General features: G+C 39.7%; 1 protein-coding gene, 1 long non-coding RNA gene and 1 pseudogene across 4 annotated transcripts in view; all 3 read right to left on the reverse strand.

Annotated features, from left to right (window-relative positions):
- MAN1A2 (mannosidase alpha class 1A member 2) overlaps nt 1-19,477 on the reverse strand; it is a 153,145-nt gene that overhangs the window by 117,131 nt on the left and 16,537 nt on the right. The window contains exon 1 of one of the 3 annotated variants that reach the window (XM_070467239.1): nt 4,263-4,393. The exons of the other annotated variants lie outside the window; for them this stretch is intronic. Within the exon in view, the coding sequence (XP_070323340.1) occupies nt 4,263-4,267 (5 nt within the window). The 5' untranslated portion in view covers nt 4,268-4,393. Of the gene's footprint in view, nt 1-4,262; nt 4,394-19,477 lie in introns of those variants that run through there. 3 annotated transcript variants of the gene reach the window in all.
- Nucleotides 4,498-9,796, reverse strand: LOC139035117 (uncharacterized). Its single transcript, XR_011487627.1, has 2 exons — nt 8,552-9,796; nt 4,498-5,908 (listed from the first exon to the last, which is right to left on the reverse strand). It is a non-coding gene; the product is annotated as an uncharacterized lncRNA (long non-coding RNA).
- On the reverse strand, nt 6,106-8,536 carry LOC139035115 (ubiquitin-conjugating enzyme E2 J1 pseudogene; annotated as a pseudogene).

Below are 19,477 nucleotides of genomic sequence, written 5' to 3' on the forward strand. Positions count from 1 at the left end.
ATCTTAGTATGAGAAAGAAAATAAGCCCCAGATGCTGAGCAGCAAACACTTTCCACAGTAGGAAGAGGGAACCTGGTAAGTTACAATTTAAGGGCCAAGTGAAAACAGAGAAAGTAGCGATCAATAACCTATTAGACACATTGGAGAAAAAAAAAAAGAAAGACCAGTGAAAAACTAGATGGGGGAAGAGAAAATGAAATATAGAATTAAGCTTTGCACAGTGGTAGTATCACAGCCAATTAGGTTTATCCAAGGCAAGATTATTTGTAACTGAAAAAGTAGAATTAAGTATTAGAGGGGACCGTATGATAAACAACAAGGTCCTATTGTATAGTACAGGGAATTATATTCAATTGTTGCTGCTGTTCAGTCACCAGGTGGTATCTGACTCTTCGCAACCCAATGGACTGCAGCACACCAGGCCTCCCAATATTCAAACACTATAATAAACCATAGTGGAAAAGAATATGAAAAAATACATATGTGTATAACTGAACCACTTTGCTGTACACTAGAAATTAACAGAACACTGTAAATCAATGTTACTTCAAGTTTAAAAAAATTTTAAATACATAAGATCACTTCATAAACTGATGTGAAAAAGAGACAAGGAGATATAAACATAGGGTCGAAGAGAGATAAGGAAAAAAAGATAATAAGAGGGTTGGAAATTTTTTATTTGTTACATATACATTACGTTGTTGTTTAGTCACTAAGTCATGTTCAACTCTTTGTGACCCCATGGACTACTGCAGTCCACTAGGCTCCTTTGTCCATGGAATTTTCCAGGCAAGAATACTGGACTGGGCTGCCATTTCCTCCTCCAGGTGATCTTCCCAACCCAGGGATCAAAAACACATCTCCTGAACTGGCAGGTGGGTTTTTCACCACTGAGCCACCAGGGAAGCCCCATATGCTTCTGAATTTTTATATTTTGGAAATTCCATAGACCTTATAACACAATGGTCCAACTAATGTGGGCATGACCACTCAAAATTTGCTTTAGCCCTTGTTAAAAATACAGATTCTAATTTAGCATGTCTGTATGAGATCCATGAATTTGAATTATAAAGAGTTCCCCTGATGATTCTGGTATGCATACAAGTTTAGAAACCACTACTGCAGTAGATACCTACCAGGTTTCTACCCAGTCCTGAATCTTTTCTCCACCTCCACCACAATCCACATGAATGAATATATGAGTGTTAATTACTATTTTTCAAATCATCCAATGATGACTACTCTAAGGGGTCACCAGAGTTACCTCTAGAAATTTAATTCAAACCCTAGACTTACATTTCTGGTGAGAAAGTAAAACGAATGGTACAGCCACTTTGGAAAGCTTTAGCAGTTTCTTTAAAAACTAAACATGTAACTATCATAGACTCCTGCAATTTCTTGGACATTTAACCTATAGAAATTAAGGCTTATGTTCATATAAAAACCTATACACAAGCCAGTCACAAAAAGAAAATATTGCTTAATTCCACTTATGTGAGAGTCTTAGGGTAGGTTAAAATCAGAAAAACAGCAGAATGATGGTTAAAAGAGGCTTGAGGAAAAGAAAAACTGGGAAGTTATTGTTTAACTGATAAGCAGTTTCAGTTCTGCAAGATGAAAAGAGTTCTGGAGATGGATGGTGGTGATGGTTGCACAGTAATATGAATGTATTTAATACCACTGCACCGTACATGTGAAAATAGTTGAGATGGTAAATTTTACGTTATGCATATGTGTGTGTGCGCCAAGTCACTTCAGTTGTGTATGATTCTTTGCAACCCTATGAACTGTAGCCCATCAGGTTCCTCTGTCCATGAGATTCTCCAGATGAGAGTACTGGACTGGGTTGCCATGCTGTCCTCCGGGGGATCTTCCCAACCCAGGATTGAACCTGCATCTCTTAAGTCTCCTTCATTGGCAAGGGGGTTCTTTACCACTAATGCCACCTGTGAAGCCCCTATGTTATGTATATTTTACCACAATTTCAAAAATTGGGGGGAGGGTGGAATCCTATACACAAATGTTTATAGTAGCTTTATTTGTAACAGGCAAAAACTGGAAATAACCCTCATGTATTTCAAAAAGTAAATGGTTAAACAAACTACTGTTTATACTGTGGTACAGTCACACTATGGGAACACTACTCAGCAATAAAAAGAAATAAATTATTCAAACATACAATTTGAATGAATTTCAAAGGTAGTATGTGAGTTAAAGAAGCTAGTATCAAAAGTTAGTCTAAATGATTTATTTTACATGACATTCTCAAAAAGACAAAAAAGAGGAATAATGAATATATACATTTATATATATATGGATGACAGGAGTTATGGAAAGGGGAGAGGTTAACTATAAAGGAATACTACAGAACAGTTTTTCTGGATTGTAGCACTGTTACATACCCTAATTTCTGTGCTTACACAAATGTGAACATGTGTTGAAAACCACAGAACTGTATATCAAGAGAAAAAAAAAACCCAATTCACAGCCTAGTATTAAAAATAAAATGTTAAACATTTAAAGAAAAATAAAATTGGATAGCTCACTATGAAAAGGGGCTAATGAGAAAACAGAAAAAAGGAGGAATCACAGCAGAGTCAGACAATCGGGAACAAACAAGGTCATTCAGGTAGGAAGAAAAAAATCCATCTCAGACAAACTAGATACAGGAAACGTATGGCAGAAAACAAACAAGGTTGGCCCCAGTATGCATCCAAGGGTAATTCTGGGCTGTTCTGTTCAGGAGACTCAGGCAGATGAGGGCATCAGCAGCAGATAAGCTCTGAATGAAATCTTAAATAAGATAGTGATAGTCGCTCCAGCCTGTCCGACTCTTGGGACCCCCACGGACTGTAGCCCACCAAGCTCCTCTGTCCATGGGATTTCCCATGCAGGAATCCTGGAGTGAGTTGCCATTCTCTTCTCCAAAGATAAGATAACTATGGTAAATATGCAGGCACCATCAAACTGCCTTCTAATCCCTCTCCCCCTCCTTACCAACAGAAGACATTGTTGCCTAGGCCTAGAGAATAGATCCAAGAAGAATCATTTTGCAGTTAGAAAAAAGGTACTTTCACTAAAAGTACTTAACCAAAAACTCAGTAGACAAGGATTGTGGTTCTATCTCTGCCCTCAACTTACTCTGTAACCTGACACACATCACTCAAAAACCTCCAAGACGAGTACTATCCTCAATAAAGATAGCAAGACAGGTAATACTATCCTAATACACTTGGCAGAAAGTGAAGAAGAACTAAAGAGCCTCTTGATGAAAGTGAAAGAGGAGAATGAAAAAGTTGGCTTAAAGCTTAACATTCAGAAAACTAAGATCATGGCATCCGGTCCCGTCACTTCATGGCACACAGATGGCAAAACAGTGCAAACAGTAGCTGACTTTATTTTAGGGGGCTCCAAAATCACTGCAGATGGTGACTGCAGCCATGAAATTAAGACACTTACTCCTTGGAAGGAAAGTTATGACCAACCTAGACAGCATATTAAAAAGCAGAGACATAACTTTGTCAACAGAGGTCTGTCTAGTCAAGGCTATTGTTTTTCCAGTAGTCATGTATGGATATGAGAGTTGGACTATAAAGAAAACTGAGTGCAGAAGAATTGATGCTTTTGAACTGTGGTGTTGGAGAAGACACTTGAGAGTCCCTTGGACTGCAAGGAGATCCAACCAATCCATCCTAAAGGAGATCAGTCCTGGGTGTTCACTGGAAGGACTGATGTTGAAGCTGAAACTCCAATACTTTGGCCACCTGATGCAGAGTTGACTCTTTTGAAAAGACCCTGATGGGTCCCTGATGCTGGGAAAGACTGAAGACGGGAGGAGAAGGGGATGACAGAGGATGAGATGGTTGGATGGCATCACTGACTCAATGGACATGAGTTTGGGTAGACTCTGAGAGTTGGTGATGGACAGGGAGGCCTGGTGTGCTGCAGTTCATGGGGTTGTTAAGAGTAGGACATGACTGAACTGAACTGAACTGAACTGAACACTTGGCTAGTGATATTCAAGGTAAGTATAAGGGCTTAGTAAATTGTAATTTTCTATATACATGTAAGCCATTAATTATACCAAATCTTTTCATCTCTGTTTTTGTGTGTATATAGTTTTTGGATTTGCTGTTTATGTGAGGTTTTGATACAGCAATCTATATATGTAGCATGAGGCTGTTTTAAGTTGCGGGTCTCTTTCCTGCTAAAGAGTTCCTTTAGCATTTGCAGCAAAGGTGATTTTGTTGATGGTGAGTTACCTCATCTCCTGTTGTCTGAAAGTTTTTGATTTCTGTATCAAATCTGCATGAGAGCCTTGCTGGGTAGAATATTCTTGATTGTAGGTTCTTCACTTTCATCATTTAAATACATTGAGCCACTCCCTTCTGGCCTGCAGAGTTTCAAGAGAGAAAGCAACTGATAACGTTATGGGAGTTCCTTTGTATGTTGTTGTTTTTCCTTCCTTGCTTTTATTATTCTAAATCTGTCTTTAATTTTTGCCAATGTGATTACTATGTGTCTCTCAGCATGTCCCTCCTTGGGTTTATCCCACCTGGGACTCCCCGCACCTTCTCACCCTGGGTGGTTGTTTCCTTTGAAAGGTTGTGCTGTGCTCAGTCACTCAGTCATGTACGACTCCTCACAACCCCACGGACTACAGCCCACCAGGCTCCTCTGTCCATGAGGATTCTACAGGCAAGAATACTGGACCCTCCTCTAGGGGGTCTTCCTAACCCAGGGATCAAATCCAAGTCTCCTGCATCGAGGGCAAATTCTTTACCATCTGAGTCACCAGACATGCCCAAGAATACTGGAGTGGGTAGCCTTTCTCTTCTCCAAGGGATCTTCCCAACGCAGGAATTGAACTGGGGTCTCCTGCATTGCAGGCGGATTATTTACCAGCTGAGCTACCAGGGAAGACCTTGTTAGGGAAGTGAACTTTCAGCTATTTTCTCTTCAAATATTTTCTCAGATCCTTTCTCTCTCTCCTCTCCTCTGGGACTCCTATAATGCAAATGGTAGTACATTTAATGTTGTCCCAGAGGTCACTTATCCTGTCTTCATTTCTTTTCATTCTTTTTCTTTTTGTTATTCTGTTCCTCAGCAGTGATTTCCAACATTCTGTCTTCCAGGTCATTATCTGTTCTGTTCTCAGTTATTCTACTGTTGATTCCTTCTACTGTATTTTCAATTTCAGTTATTGTATTGTTTATTTCTGTTTGTTCTTTAGTTCTTCTTCAGTTCAGTCATTCAGCCGTGTCCAACTCTGTGACCCCAAGGACTGCCGCACGCCAGGCTTCCCTGTCCATCATCAACTCCTGAAGCTTGCTCAAATTCATGTCCATCAAGTCAACGATACCATCCAACCGTCTCATCCTCTGTCATCCCCCTCTCTTCCTGTCTTCAATCTTTTCCAGCATCAAGGTCTTGGATCAGGTGACCAAAGTATTGGAGTACTTTGTGCATATTCAGGACTGATTTCCTTGAGGGACTGATTGGTTTGATCTCCTTTTGGTCCAAGGGACTCTCAAGAGTCTTCTCCAACACCACAGCTAAAGAGCATCAATTCTTCAGTGCTCAGCTTTCTTTACAGTCCAACTCTCACATCCATACATGACTCCTGGAAAACCATAGCTTTGACTAGATAGACTTTTGTTGGCCAAGTAACATCTCTGCCTTTTAATAAGCTGTCTAGATTGGTCATAGCTTTTCTTCTAAGGAGCAACTGTCTTTTAATTTTGTGACTATAGTCATCATCTGCAGTGATTTTGGAGCCCAAAATAATAAAGTCTGTCAGTGTTTCCACTGTTTCCCCATCTATTTGCCATGAGTGATGCGACCGGACACCATGATCTTCATTTTGTGAATGTTGAGTTTTAAGCCAGCTTTTTCACTCTCCCTTTAACTTTTTTTTTTTTTTAAGACTTTAAAAATGCTAATTTATTAAAATTTATGAAAACTGTGCATTATATCATAGTACAATATGTTCTTATTTTAGATACAGACATAAACTGGGCTATCAAATGAAAGCAAATGGTGTCTAACAGTTCATAGAACCAAAGCCCAATGAGAGCAGGAGTAAAAACTAAATTGGCCTTTAAATCATTTTATAAATTGCTTCTTTATTGCCCATAATAAACCACATAAGGACTTTATAAACACCACTCTCCAAAGTACTCAAGATACATTGTGGACAAACTTTTGTTGTCCTGCCTAGAACCTAAACACAATTTACAACACTGAGTTGTAAAAAAAAAATAATAATAACTTACAAATGCACTTTTAGAGCATAACCTATTGAAAGTTGGGGACTGCCTGTATTTAAAAATTAAATCTTGATTAGCAATACTCTCGCAAGTGCCCTCAATGCTGCTACTGAACATGCTGAAGGCAATGTTTTCCTGTGACTATATGTTCTCACCAGGCATTATTCACGATGATAGTTTAAATTATCTACTAGAGTCTGTGGAGCTAGCTAGCACTAAGTTATATATTGATTTTTGCACTGAAAATGATCTCTTGGGCTTTGATTACGTAGGCAATTCTAAGTAGAGGTTTTTCTAATTTCTATCACTGTTACATGGGCCCTGAGCTTTTTTATTAAAATGGTACATGAAATAGTTCAATATTATGCATATTACTAAAATAATTAAATTTATAGTGATTATAAAGCTAGGAATATAATACAACTCAAAAGACATACAAGTCCGGGTAGAGCAAACACTCGAATCTTAAGACCCTCCCATTTACCTCTGGGAAGAACATCAGGCCATTTCCTGGCTTGGACCCTTCCTTCCTGATTTCAGAGGTCTAAGGAGGATTGTTTTCCTTCTTTTTTAAAAAAATCTTGTGTGTGAACTGGAGAGAAGGGGATAACAGCATGTCAAAGTGGTTACAGACCATTATTTCCCCTTCAAGTAACATCCAGTATAAAGATGTAATCTCATTTCCTCAGAAATGTCTGACCAAAATAGTTAATTTCACCAAAGAATGTTTAGGACAAAGAGTCAGTCATAGAATGGGCAATCCCAGTATCTCTCACATGAACGCGTTTTAAGCAAGCTATTTGAGGAGTTTTATTTTCCCTTTTCAACTCTTATCTCCATGTCATTCTACATAAGTAGAAACAGAGTACTCAATGGTATCGAGTAACTAGTAATACTCACTGGAACTTAAAATACCATCTTTTATCCAAAAATTCCAAAGGGCTATACAGAAAAGAATCACAAATTTACATAAAGAAAAGCTGAGGCATGAAAAACAGCAAATAAGTTATTTCCCGGTAGAGCAGGTTGGATAGAGAGACGAGGGACTTTGACTTCCAGTCCTTCAACTAAGCAGGACACTGAATGTCTAGATATATTTATACTGAATTTATAAGGATCAAAAAAGGAATGAAGAGTAAATATAAAATAATTATTTTGTAAACAATTCTTAGATTATACCCAATGCAGAATGTTTAATGAAGCAGCTGAGTCACAGCTCTTAAGACACAAAACCATATTATAACTCAAAGTCAAATATGTACTCATTGGCCAGATATATTCGCCGGAATATAAGAGCTGCCAGTGCCAAAGTCAAGACGACAATCAAGACAGCAGACCCGCCGTGGTCGGTGTGGTTGCCTCTCGGCTGCTGGCCCTGGGTGGTGTCTGGGGAAGCAGACGGCCGTCTCTGACTCTGCTGCTGGGCCCGGCGCTGTCGAGGGCTCATGGAGGTGCTCTTAGCTACGGGCTGGGCAGGCTGTTGAAGGGATGCTGCTGAGGGGTTCTCGGTTCCATACGATGTACTTGCGGTAGCACCCTGGAATGTTGCAGGTCCGTCATCCTGTAAACCACTTAGTGAAAAAGAGTGGTTTAAGTCCGACTCAGCAACAGTCTTTCCAGATGAATTAACTTCTGCCTTAAAACTGATTTGTCTAGCCAGTTCCTTGGCTTCTTGGTCAGCCTGGCTTGAATCGCTTCCAGATTTTAAAGGCAACAGGACATCCTTCATGGCAAAGCCACATCCCTCACAACAGAAATCTTGTGATTTTTTGGCGAGAGCTCTTCTCTCCTCGGGCGTGTAATCCAGAGACCCTATGGCCCCCTCGCCTTTCGTCGGCATGAACCCGATGATGGCTAACAACGCTGTCCTTATGCTCCATGAAGGCTGCCAAGTTTCAGGATGATGTCCTGAGATGCTCAAACAGATTTTCTTGCCTACTTCAAATCGTCCATTAGCCGTTAGGAGAATGATGCTGGGTGGTTTCATGGGGTACTCCGGTGGCAGCACTATTCACCCATGATAAACTCCTCCATCAAAATCAGAGTCTGGGGGCCCTCTAACTGTGAAGTGCCATTCAAAAAGATTATCCTCTAAAGGCTGTGCGTGGTAATGATCTGTTGGGTCTTTCAGCTCTGCTGCTTCTTTCATTAAGCGTTTAACAGCCGGACTCTTCAGGTTGTAGCGGGCCTCCATGGCGGGTGGCTGGCTCGGCTCCAGCCTCCCGGCCCGCCGCTGCCGCCTCTGCGCGCCGCCGCCTCCCGCGTCTCCGCTCTCCCTTTACCTTTTATCAAGAGGCTCTTTAGTTCTTTTCTTCCTGCCAAAGGGTAATGTCATCTGCATACCTGAGGTTATTGATATTTCCCCTGGCAATCTTCATTCTAGCTTGTGCTTCATCCAGCCTGGCATTTCACATGATGTACTCTGCATATAAGTTGAATAAACAGAATGACAATACTCTTTGCCCAATTTGGAACCAGTCTGTTGTTCCATGTCCAGTTCTAACTGTTGCTTCTTGAGCTGCATACAGATTTCTCAGGAGGCAAGTCTGGTATTCCCATCTCTTAAAGAATTTTCCACAGTTTGTTGTGACCCACACAGTCAAAGGCTTTGGTGTAGTCAATAAAGCAGTAGTAGATGTTTTTCTGGAACTCTCGTGCTTTTTTGATGATCCAACAGATGTTGAAAATTTCATCTCTGGCTCCTCTGTCTTTTCTAAATACAGCTTGAACATCTGGAAGTTCATGGTTCACATACTTTGAAGCCCGGCTTGGAGAATTTTGAGCATTACTTTGCTAGCATGTGGGATGAGTGCAACTGTGCAGTAGTTTGAACATTCTTTGGCATTGCCTTTCTTTGGGGTTGGAATGAAAATTCACCTTTTCTTAGTTCTTCTAGGTCTCTGTTAAACATTTCTTGCATCTTCTTGATCCTTGCCTCCATTCTTTGTCCGAGACTCTGGATTGTCTTCCCTATCATTATTCTGAATTCTTTTTCTGAATAGTTGCTTATCTCCACTTCACTTGGTTGTTCTTCTGGGTTATTATATTGTTCCTTCAACTGGGACATAATCCTCTACCATTACATTTTGTCTTAAGTTTCTGTGATTGTGGTTTTTGTTTCATAAGTTGTAAGACTGTACTTCTCCTTGCTTCTACTGTTTGCCCTCTGGTAAATGAGGCAATCTAGTAGGCTTGTACAAGCTTCCTAATGGGTGGGACTCGTACCCTAGAACTCGGTCCTATCCCTCTGGTGGGCGTGGCTGTGCTAAGTAAAACATCAATGTGCTTACCTGTTGATGGATGGGGCAGCGTTCCCTCCCTATTCATTGTTTTTCCTGAGGTGTCCCAGCACTGGAGCCTACAGGCTGTTTGGTGAGGCTAATGGTGGCCTCTAGAGCAGTCACATGAATGAGTAATTCCCAGGACCAGTGCTGCCAGGGTATTTGTCCCAGCAATGAGCCACCAGATACCCCTCACCTCTGAGTGGTGAGCACACACGACTTTGTGTGTGCCCTCCAAGAGCAGAGTTTCTGCCTCCGCCCTCCCCCCACCCCCCATCCTGAGGAAGTCTTGCAATTAAACCCCACTTCAAAGCCAGATTCTCTGGGGACTCTTCCTCCTGTTGCCAGATACCCCCACGCTGGGTAGCCTGGCAGAGGGCTCAGAACTTTTATTCCAGTAGGAGAACTTCTGTGCTACAACTGTTATCCAGTTTCTGGGTTGCTCATCCAGTGGGTATATGATTTGATTTTATCACAATTATGCCCCTCCAACCATCTTATATTTCTCCTTTGTCTTTGGGTGTAGGGTATTTTTTTTTTGGCCAGGTTCCAGAGTTTACTTTGTTGGTGATTGTTCAGCAGTTAGTCGTGATTCCAGTGTTCTTGTAAGAAGGAGTGACAGCATGTCCTTTTACTCCACCATCTTGAGCTAGTCTGTCCTCATTTCAATCTCATTTTCAAGAGGCTCCTCAAATTTTGCTTTAGTGCCCAAATTTCTAGATTTTAAATTCCATCAGTTGGATCAAATTTCTAGATGTTTATTTTCACCTGAATGACCTTTCTTTTACTTAAATCTTTTTAAGATTTTTTTTTGTAACTTTGATATCTTCAACAGATAATCATGGTGAACTTCCATTTGTCTCCTGCTTTTCATCAGTGCCTTGTATCTTTCCGTGTAGTAAAGAATTTTGCATTGTCCAAAGACATGTCTGGCCTTGTTGTCACCTTATGGGAGGTAATCTGTCTACTTTATAGATGTGTCCTTGTTTATTTATGGTGGGTGCTGGCCACACCAGCTTTTAGGGTGGGGTTGGCCACATTCAACAGTTCCAGGGTGGGGGCTGGCCATACTAAAAAAAAAAAAAAAAAAAAAAAAAAAATCCAACAAAACAACTTAGGGTGAGGTTCCAGGTCATAAAGTATCAGTCAACATGGAGAGTAAGTTGCTTATTCATGAAGGCAATCAGTTACTCATTCCTCAAAGCTCACATGAGCTTACCTGGGTGACAATACACACTGTCACAACTTGATATACCAGGAGAGTAATGTCCTGACTTTGTAAGAAGAAGATACTAGAAGCTCTATATCTGGAACCTTCCTGGAATATATGCTATGTGCTTCTTTCCCTTGGCTGATTTTAAACTCCATCTCTTCACTATAATCTGTAATCCTTTCATGAGTCGGTAACTTTTAGTGAGTTTTGGGAGTCCTAGCAAATTATCAAACCTGAGGATGGCTTTGGAGTCCCCTGAAACTTCAGGTGGTGTCAGAAGTAAGGGTGGTCTCGTGCAGGACTGTGCCCCCAAACTTTGCAGAATGGCTAACTATGGGTACCTTCCAAGATTTCCAAAAAATATCTAATCTTATATCTGCAAGTTCACATGAGATTTGAAATTACTTTTTCCAAAAAAAAAGGAAATTACTTTTTCAATTATATCCTATGTGTAAGAGTTGAATCACTTTTTAATATCCCATAAATTAATAACAGGTTTGCATTTTTTGTAAGTTGTTGTCTCATTTTGTTTTTATTTTTTCCTTCCAGACACTCTTGTCCTTGAAAATCAAAGGCAAACGACAACAAAACTAATAATTGTCGTTGGCTTAGATATACCAGGCACTTAGTCAAATACAAGATTACCTTATTTAGTCCTCATACCAATTTATGAGGCATCCTATACTTAATACAGTTCTCCATCTTATTAGGAAAACACTAAGGCACAAAGATAAAAAGGAAACTGTTCAGGGTCATGTATGGATGTGAGAGTTGGACTATAAAGAAAGCTGAGTGCAGAAGAATTGATGCTTTTGAACTGTGGTGTTGCAGAAGACTCTTGAGAGTCCCTTGGACTGCAAGGAGATCCAACCAGTCCATCCTAAAGGAGATCAGTCCTGGGTGTTCATTGGAAGGATTGATGTTGACGCTGAAACTCCAATACTTTGGCCACCTGATACAAAGAGCTGATTCATTTGAAAAGACCCTGATGCTGGGAAAGATTGAGGGCAGGAGGAGAAGGGGATGACAGAGGATGAGATGGTTGGATGGCATCACCAGCTCAATGGACATGAGTTTGGATAAACTGCAGGAGTTGGTGATGGACAGGGAGGCCTGGCGTGCTGCAGTTCATGGGGTCGCAAAGAATCAGACACAACTGAGCGACCAAACTAAACTGAACTGTTCAGGGTTACAGAGCTTGTAAGCAGTGAGCCTAAGTACAAACACATGCATTTTAACTTCTTAAATACAGAAATACTGCATTTCACACAAAATATGAATTTTAGAGATTGTCTCTTGTTATGTAGACACTGATACTTATCTCTCAAGTATTTTGGTCCCTTCCTCCTAAGTCCTAGAGCTGCCAATTTTTAGCCAGGCATTTGCTGTTGTTATTTTTCAATTGCCAAGTCTTGTCTGACTCTTTGCAACCCCATGGAGTGCAGCCCATAGCTAAACACAGTAGTAGTGTTAGTCACTCAGTGGTGTCCAACCCCATGGACTATAGCCTGCCAAGCTCCTCTGTCCATGGGATTCCCCAGGCAAGAATACTAGAGTGTGCTGCCATTTCCCCCCTCCACAGGATCTTCCCGAACTAGGGATCAAACCCAGGTCTCTTGCATTGCAGGCAGATTCTTTACTGTCTGAGGTACAGGGAAGTCCCATAGCTAAGCATACTCTCTTACAAAATAAAAATTCTATTTTTCAGCCTCCCTTATTGAAACTATCCTATGGATCAGAAACAGACTTCTGTCTTGCTTAAGCCACTGTTATTTTATGATTTTTATGTCTGGTAAATGACCTAATCTTTGTTGAGCCACTCTCTGTCCTAGATGTTCTCTTTCCCTGAGATACTCATTAGTATCTGAGGGCTGACTTGCCATAAATAAACTAACTACCCAAGTTGTGTGATTCACAAAACTCACTAAAACCAAATAATTGGCTTGCTTCTTCAATTAGAGTGTTTAAATAAATCATGTTTGGAAACATTATGAAGGACAAATACAATCCTAGATTACAGAAGAACAGATAAAATTACATTGAAATCTTGTTCAGCAAAGATTTAGTGGCTACACTTTTCCTTTTATATTCATTCCATCCCTCTTTACTAGAGTTTTACTTTTTACCTACAAACATTAAGCCTTATCCACCTTAAAAAATTAAATAAAAACTTCCCTCATAACTGCCTCCACCTCTACCTTCATTGGTGTCCCCACCTCCTTCCTTTTGCCACTACACTTTTTCAAAGAGCACTACACTTACTATTTCTAATTTCCCTAATCTCACATCATCCTTCTAGCCACCAAAGTTAAAAACTGATAGCTAAGTTTTTCCTTCCTTTAAACTCCTTCTTTATCCATGGCTTTACCACTATCAATGCACCCCCAAAATGTTGTATTCCATTTTCACTTCTGTTCTTACTCTATATACTCTTCCTATTGAACATTATTCATCTGTATTTCTTCAACTACTATATCAAAATATATATGGTCGGGGCTTCCCTGGTGGCTCAGTGGTAAGGAATCCGCCTAACAATGCAGGAGATGCAGGTTTGACCTCTGGAGAAGGAAATGGCAACCCACGCCAGTATTCTTGCCCAGAAAATTCCAAGGACAGAGGACTACTGGTGGGCTACAGTCCATGGGGTCACAAAAGAGTGGGACATGACTTAGCAACTAAACAGCAACATATACGATCAGCCTTTTACACATTACTAAGTACTCCAGATCCAAATTTCTAACATTATATAAGACACTTGCCAAATACCTCTGATTTAACATGTCCAAAACAGAACTGAAGGATTACCATGGAAAAAAGACAATCAGAGGCTAAGCTCATTCATGAACATGGAGTGTTTTTAATATTAGCAAAGTCAGCAACATTTTGAAAAATAGCTGGCATAGTGGATAAAAGAATCCACGTGCTAATGTAGGGGAAACAGGTTCAATCCCACATTCAGGAAGATTCCACATGCCACGGAGCTACTAAGCCTGTATGCCACAACTACTGAAGCCCATGCACTCTAGGGCTCTCAAGCCACAACTACTAAGCTCATATGCTACAACTACTGAAGCCCATGCACTCAGAGCCTGTGCTCCACAACGAGAAGCCACCACAATAAGAAGTCCCATGCATGGCAACAAAGAGAAGCCCCCATTTGTTGCAACTAGAGAAAGCCCATGCAAATCAACAAAGACTCAGTACAGCCAAAACTAAAATAAATAAATTGAAAACTTTTTAAATTTTAAAAATAGAAAAAAAAAATTCATCATAACCAATTGGACTTACCCAAAAAGTGAGAATAGTTTAATATCAAATAATTCTATCCATGTAATTTACTATTAAAGACAACTTGTATAAAGTAGAAATAGAAAACTGACAAAATTAAACACTCATCCTCAAAACTTCACAGCAAAGGAAGAAAAGAGAACTTCAATTTCATAAAAGATATTTCCCAATGTCTCCAACAAATATCATTCTTCACAGTGAAACTTAAGAAGCATTCCCTTCAAAATGAGAGAAACAAATAAGGATGCTCACTATCACACTTCTATTGATTACACCTCTAGCTTTCTTGGTGGCTCAGAGGGTAAAGCATCTGCCTGCAATGCAGGAGACCCGAGTTCGACCCCTGGGTCAGGAAGATCCCCTGGAGAAGGAAATCGTAACCCACTCTAGGATTCTTGCCTGAAGAATCCCATGGATGGAGGAGCCTGGTGGGCTACAGTCCACGGGGTCACAGAGTCAGACACGACTGAGCGACTTCACCTTCTTTTTCTAGCTTTGGGCTCCCCTGGTGGCTCAGACAGTAAAGAATTCGCCTGCAACGCAGGAGACCTGGGTTCAATCCCTGAGTTGAGAAGATCCCCTGGAGGAGGGCATGGCAACCCACTCCAGCATTTTTGTCTAGAGAATTCCCATGGACAGAGGAGCCTGGCGGGCTGCAGTCTACGGGGTCACAAAGGGTCAGACACGACTGAGTGATTGAGCACAGGCACGCCAGCCAGCAAAGTAAAATAAGATGAAAATAAGATTAAAATATAAGAGAAAATTAAACTTCCCCCAAAATGTCTATATAAAATTCAAAGAATCTACAAGTTATTATAAATAAAAGTGCAACAAGGAAGGACAAAAACCCAACAGACAGAAGGTACTCAGTAATTTCCTTCTCTTACTATTCATTGGATCTCATCTTTCTAGACTACAAGCATTTAAACTTCTGCTGATACATTCTTTCCTAATACTAATAGTAGCATTATTTACATCAGCTTTCATTTATATCCATTATTTCACTGCTAAGATTTCCAGGTTCTGTTCTTCTGACTAACATTTAAGAAACATGAGAGCCCTTAAAACTTTGGCATAAAACTACTCTCAAACCATTTATAAGGGAATTTTACTAAACTGACCCTAACTAATCTTCAATTTTTAAGAAAACTCACCAAAGCCCTTATGAACCAATTTTTTAAAATTGCTGAGTAAATCAACTATGTAATTCAATCTTTTAAAAGGTAAAAGACAAAATATAGAGTGGCCCTTGTTTTTAGTAACAAAGTTAGGTACTAAGCAACATTTTCAAACACCATGTATTTTAGTAATATTCAAAAATATTTCAGAGGATCCAGGCAAGCACAACAAAACCAGTTGAAGCAGTTATACAAATAACTACTTATGTACAAGTACAGGCTAAAAATGGTTCTAGGAAACAACCATACGAGGGTCAGAAACTAGTACAAAAAATACCGAAATTAACAGTATTCTACAGAGGTCAGTGGCAAGTGCCTAAAGGAATTAAGACCTTCCAAAGAGAAATGCCACTCCTTCAACATCATGAAGAACTCTTTAAACTCAAAGTAACCAAGAAGTACTGACTATTTTTAAGAGAGTTGTTCACAAATACAATCTAAGATGATCTACAACAGCAAATTAATATATTCTATTTGAACAGAATAACACTGTCATATAAATGACAAAGAACTTTCTGAATGTTACTCTTTTAAGCTAAACCATGTATTCTTCTGGTATACTGATTTATAGGTAAGAACCAAATAAGACAAATTCGCTCACATTTGGGCTCAAAATTCTGTAAGAATGAATCCCATTCTTAAGAAAACATATTAATGTAAAAGTCCAACTGTTTCTCAATATGAGTAACTGTTAGCCACCTGAAAGAGGATGAAAGCAATTCAAAGCAAAGCATGATGAAACTTATTGACCTTCAAGTTTCTATACCGAATCAATTACTTTATCATGTGGCTCCCACAAAATACCAGCTTCTTTAGTGTTATCATTTTAATACAGCAGTTCATGAATCATCAACCCAAACTCACTGTCTTTACCTTAATTTTAGTTAGATACAGGTTATTTCTGTGGGTATTAAAAGGTTTTATTTACAGAGAGCTGCTCTAGATCAATATAACTTGGGTTTTAGGGGATTTTAGTTTAAATTAATGGTAATTACAGGTTAAATGGGCTTCCAAGCAAGTGCTGGTGGTAAAGAATCCGCTTCCCAATGTAGGATACATAAGAGACAAGAGTTTGATCCTTCGATCAGGAAGATCTGGAGGAAGAAATGGCAATGCACTCCAGTATTCTTGCCAGGAAAATCTCATGGATAGAGGAGTCTGGCTGGCTACAGTCCATGGGGTCACAAAGAGTCGGACACAACAGAGCATCTGAACCACAACCCACAGGTTAAACAGTTATTGGTCATTGAATTAACTTCAGCTTAACTCACTGATAATCAACAAATATTTACCAAATGTGAGGCACATTGAGCGAGGTGCAGGGAATATAAGAAAAAGAAGACAAATTATTTGCCCACAGGAGTTCACAATCTAATAAATACATTAACAAAATAAGCACAAAACAGGTACATCACAACAGAGGAACTAAATAACTCTAGGTGGGGTACCAGGGAACCATATGTTAGATAAAAGAGGTAAGACGGTCACAGAAAAGCACAGGCATTTGCTAATAAGCACACATTTCAAACTACTGTACAAATCTGCTCATTTTACATGCCAACAAGGTTATGCTCAAAATCTTTCAAGCAAGGCTTCAGCAGTACATGAACTAAGAACTTCCAGGTGTACAAGCCGGGCTTAGAAGAGGCAGAGAAACAAGAGATCAAAGTGCCAATATTTATTGGATCATGGAGAAAGCAAGGGGATTCCAGAAAAACATCTACATCTGCTTCATTGACTACCCTAAAGTCTTAGACTGTGTGGATCATAACAAACTGGAAAATTCTTCAAGAGATGGGAATACCAGATCACCTTATCTATCATCTGAGAAACCTGTATGTGGGTCAAGAAGCAACAGCTAAAACCAGACATGGAACAACTGACTGGTTCAAATTTGAGAAAGGAGTTAGGACAAGGCTGTATACTGTCACCCTGCTTATTTAAGTTATATGCAGAGTACATTATGCAAAATGCCAGGCTGGATGAATCACAAGTAGGAATCAAGATTGCCAGGAGAAAAATCAACAACCTAAGGTGTGAAGAACTAAAGAGCTTCTTGAGAAGGGTGAAAAGGAGAGTGAAAAAGCTGGCTTAAAACTCAACATTCAAAACACGAAGATCATGTCATCCAGTTCCATCACTTCATGGCAAATAGAAGGGTAAAAAGTGAAAGCAGCAACAGATTTTAACGTCTTGAACTCCAAAATCACTGTGGACAGAGGCTGCAGCCATCAAGTTAAAAGATGCTTGCTCCATGGAAGAAAAGCTATGACAAACATAGACAGTGTATTAAAAACAGAGACATCCCTTTGCCAATAAAGGTCCATATAGTCAGAACTATGGTCCAGTAGTCATGCACAGATGTGAGAGTTGGATCATAAAGAAGGCTGAGTGCCAAAGAATTGATGCTTTCAAATTGTGGTGCTGGGGAAGACTCTTGAGAGTTCCCTGGATTGTAAGGAGATCAAATCAGTCAATCCTGAAGGAAATCAATCCTGAATGTTCATTGGAAGGGCTATTGATGAAGCTCCAATACTTTGGCCACCTGATGCAAAGAGCCAACTCACTGGAAAAGACTCTGATGCTGGGAAAGATTAAAGTAAAAGGAGAAGGGAGCAGCAGAGGATGAGATGGTCAGATAGCATCACTGACTCGATGGACATGAATTTGCGCAAACTCCAGGAGATAGTAGAGGACAGAGGAGCCTGGCGTGCTGCAGTCCATGGTGTCACAAAGAGTCAGACATGACTGAGCGACTGAACAACAACATGAGCATGACTTGAAAATAGATCTACATAGGAAAGTAGCATTAGAAAGGCATACTCTTCAAATAGAAATTTAAAGGGGAAAAAAGCAAATTTGCCAGGCAGATCAAGAAAATAAGGGCATGCTAGATAGAAGCGATAGTGTACAAAGAAGAAGCAACACAATGTAACAGTTAGGAAATGAGTTGGTATGGCAACTAGAGTATAGTGTACAGAGTGGAGAAGGTGCAGTAGTGTAGAATAGACTGGGCATGGTAAGAAAGCCAGAGAAGACAAAAGTTCAACCGTGAATAAAGTCTGTTTTGCAACCAGAGGACAAAGCAAGCTTAACTGAATATAGGCTAAAGAATTCCTAATTGAAAATAGCATTCCTAAAAAAAAAAAAAAAAAAAAAGAAAAGAAAAGAAAATAGCATTCCTGATGGAAACACAGAAGACTCCTAATACCCAAAGCAATCTTGAGAATGAAAAACAGAGCTAGAAGAATTAGCCTTCCTGACTTCAGGGTATGCTACAAAGCTACAGTCATCAAGACAATATTGTATTTTGACACAAAAACAGAAATATAGACCAAAGGAGTAAGATATAAAGCCCAGAGATAAACCCACATACCTATGGGCACCTTATCTTTGACAAAAGAGGCAAGAATACACAATGGAGCAAAGACAGCCTCTTAAATGCAGCCCCCAATCGTTTTGGCACCAGAGACCAGTTCCATGGAAGACAATTTTTCCATGGACTGGGGCGGTGCAGGGGTGAGGGGGAAGGATGGTTCAGGTGGTAATGCAAAAAGCTATAGGGAGATGAAGCTTCACTTGCTCGCCAGCTCCTTACCTCCTGCTATGCAGCCAGGTTGGTTTCTATTATTTAAATATGCAATGCTATTTAAACAAATATACAGAAGGACATAGAGAAATATGAAAAATTATTATCAGTGAGATGATTGGATGGCACCATTGACTCAATGGACATGAGTTCGAGCAAGCTCTGGGAGATGATGAAGGACAGGGAAGCCTGGCGTGCTGCAGTCCATGGGGTCACAAAGAGGTGGACATGACTGAGCAACTGAGCAACACCAACTACATAAAAATCCAAAAAGCAAAATATCATAAAGGAAAATATTCTCAATTGCATTAAAATTTAAAACTTCTATAAAACTGGAGTATAAAAATAAACAAAGCATGAAAATCAGACATCCACTGCAAGAATTTATCTTTAATGCATATAAGTAATGAAGAATTCATCTAGAATATATAAATAATTCCTACAAATGAGTAAGAAAAAGAACAATCTCAAAGAAAAATTGGCCAAAAACAAAAAAAAAGTTAACAAGCAACTCAAAGACTAGGAAACTCAAGTAACCAATAAGTATGCTTAAGAAAAATTCCATCTTACTTGTAATCAAGAAAAAACTAAAATTTGTATCAAATTGCTAAAGATTTCTAAAATTTAACAATGCCATGGTTTACAAAGATCCAAGTAGG

Source organism: Odocoileus virginianus, chromosome 5 (genome assembly GCF_023699985.2).
Source record: "Odocoileus virginianus isolate 20LAN1187 ecotype Illinois chromosome 5, Ovbor_1.2, whole genome shotgun sequence".
NCBI classification, from domain to species: Eukaryota; Metazoa; Chordata; class Mammalia; order Artiodactyla; family Cervidae; genus Odocoileus; species Odocoileus virginianus.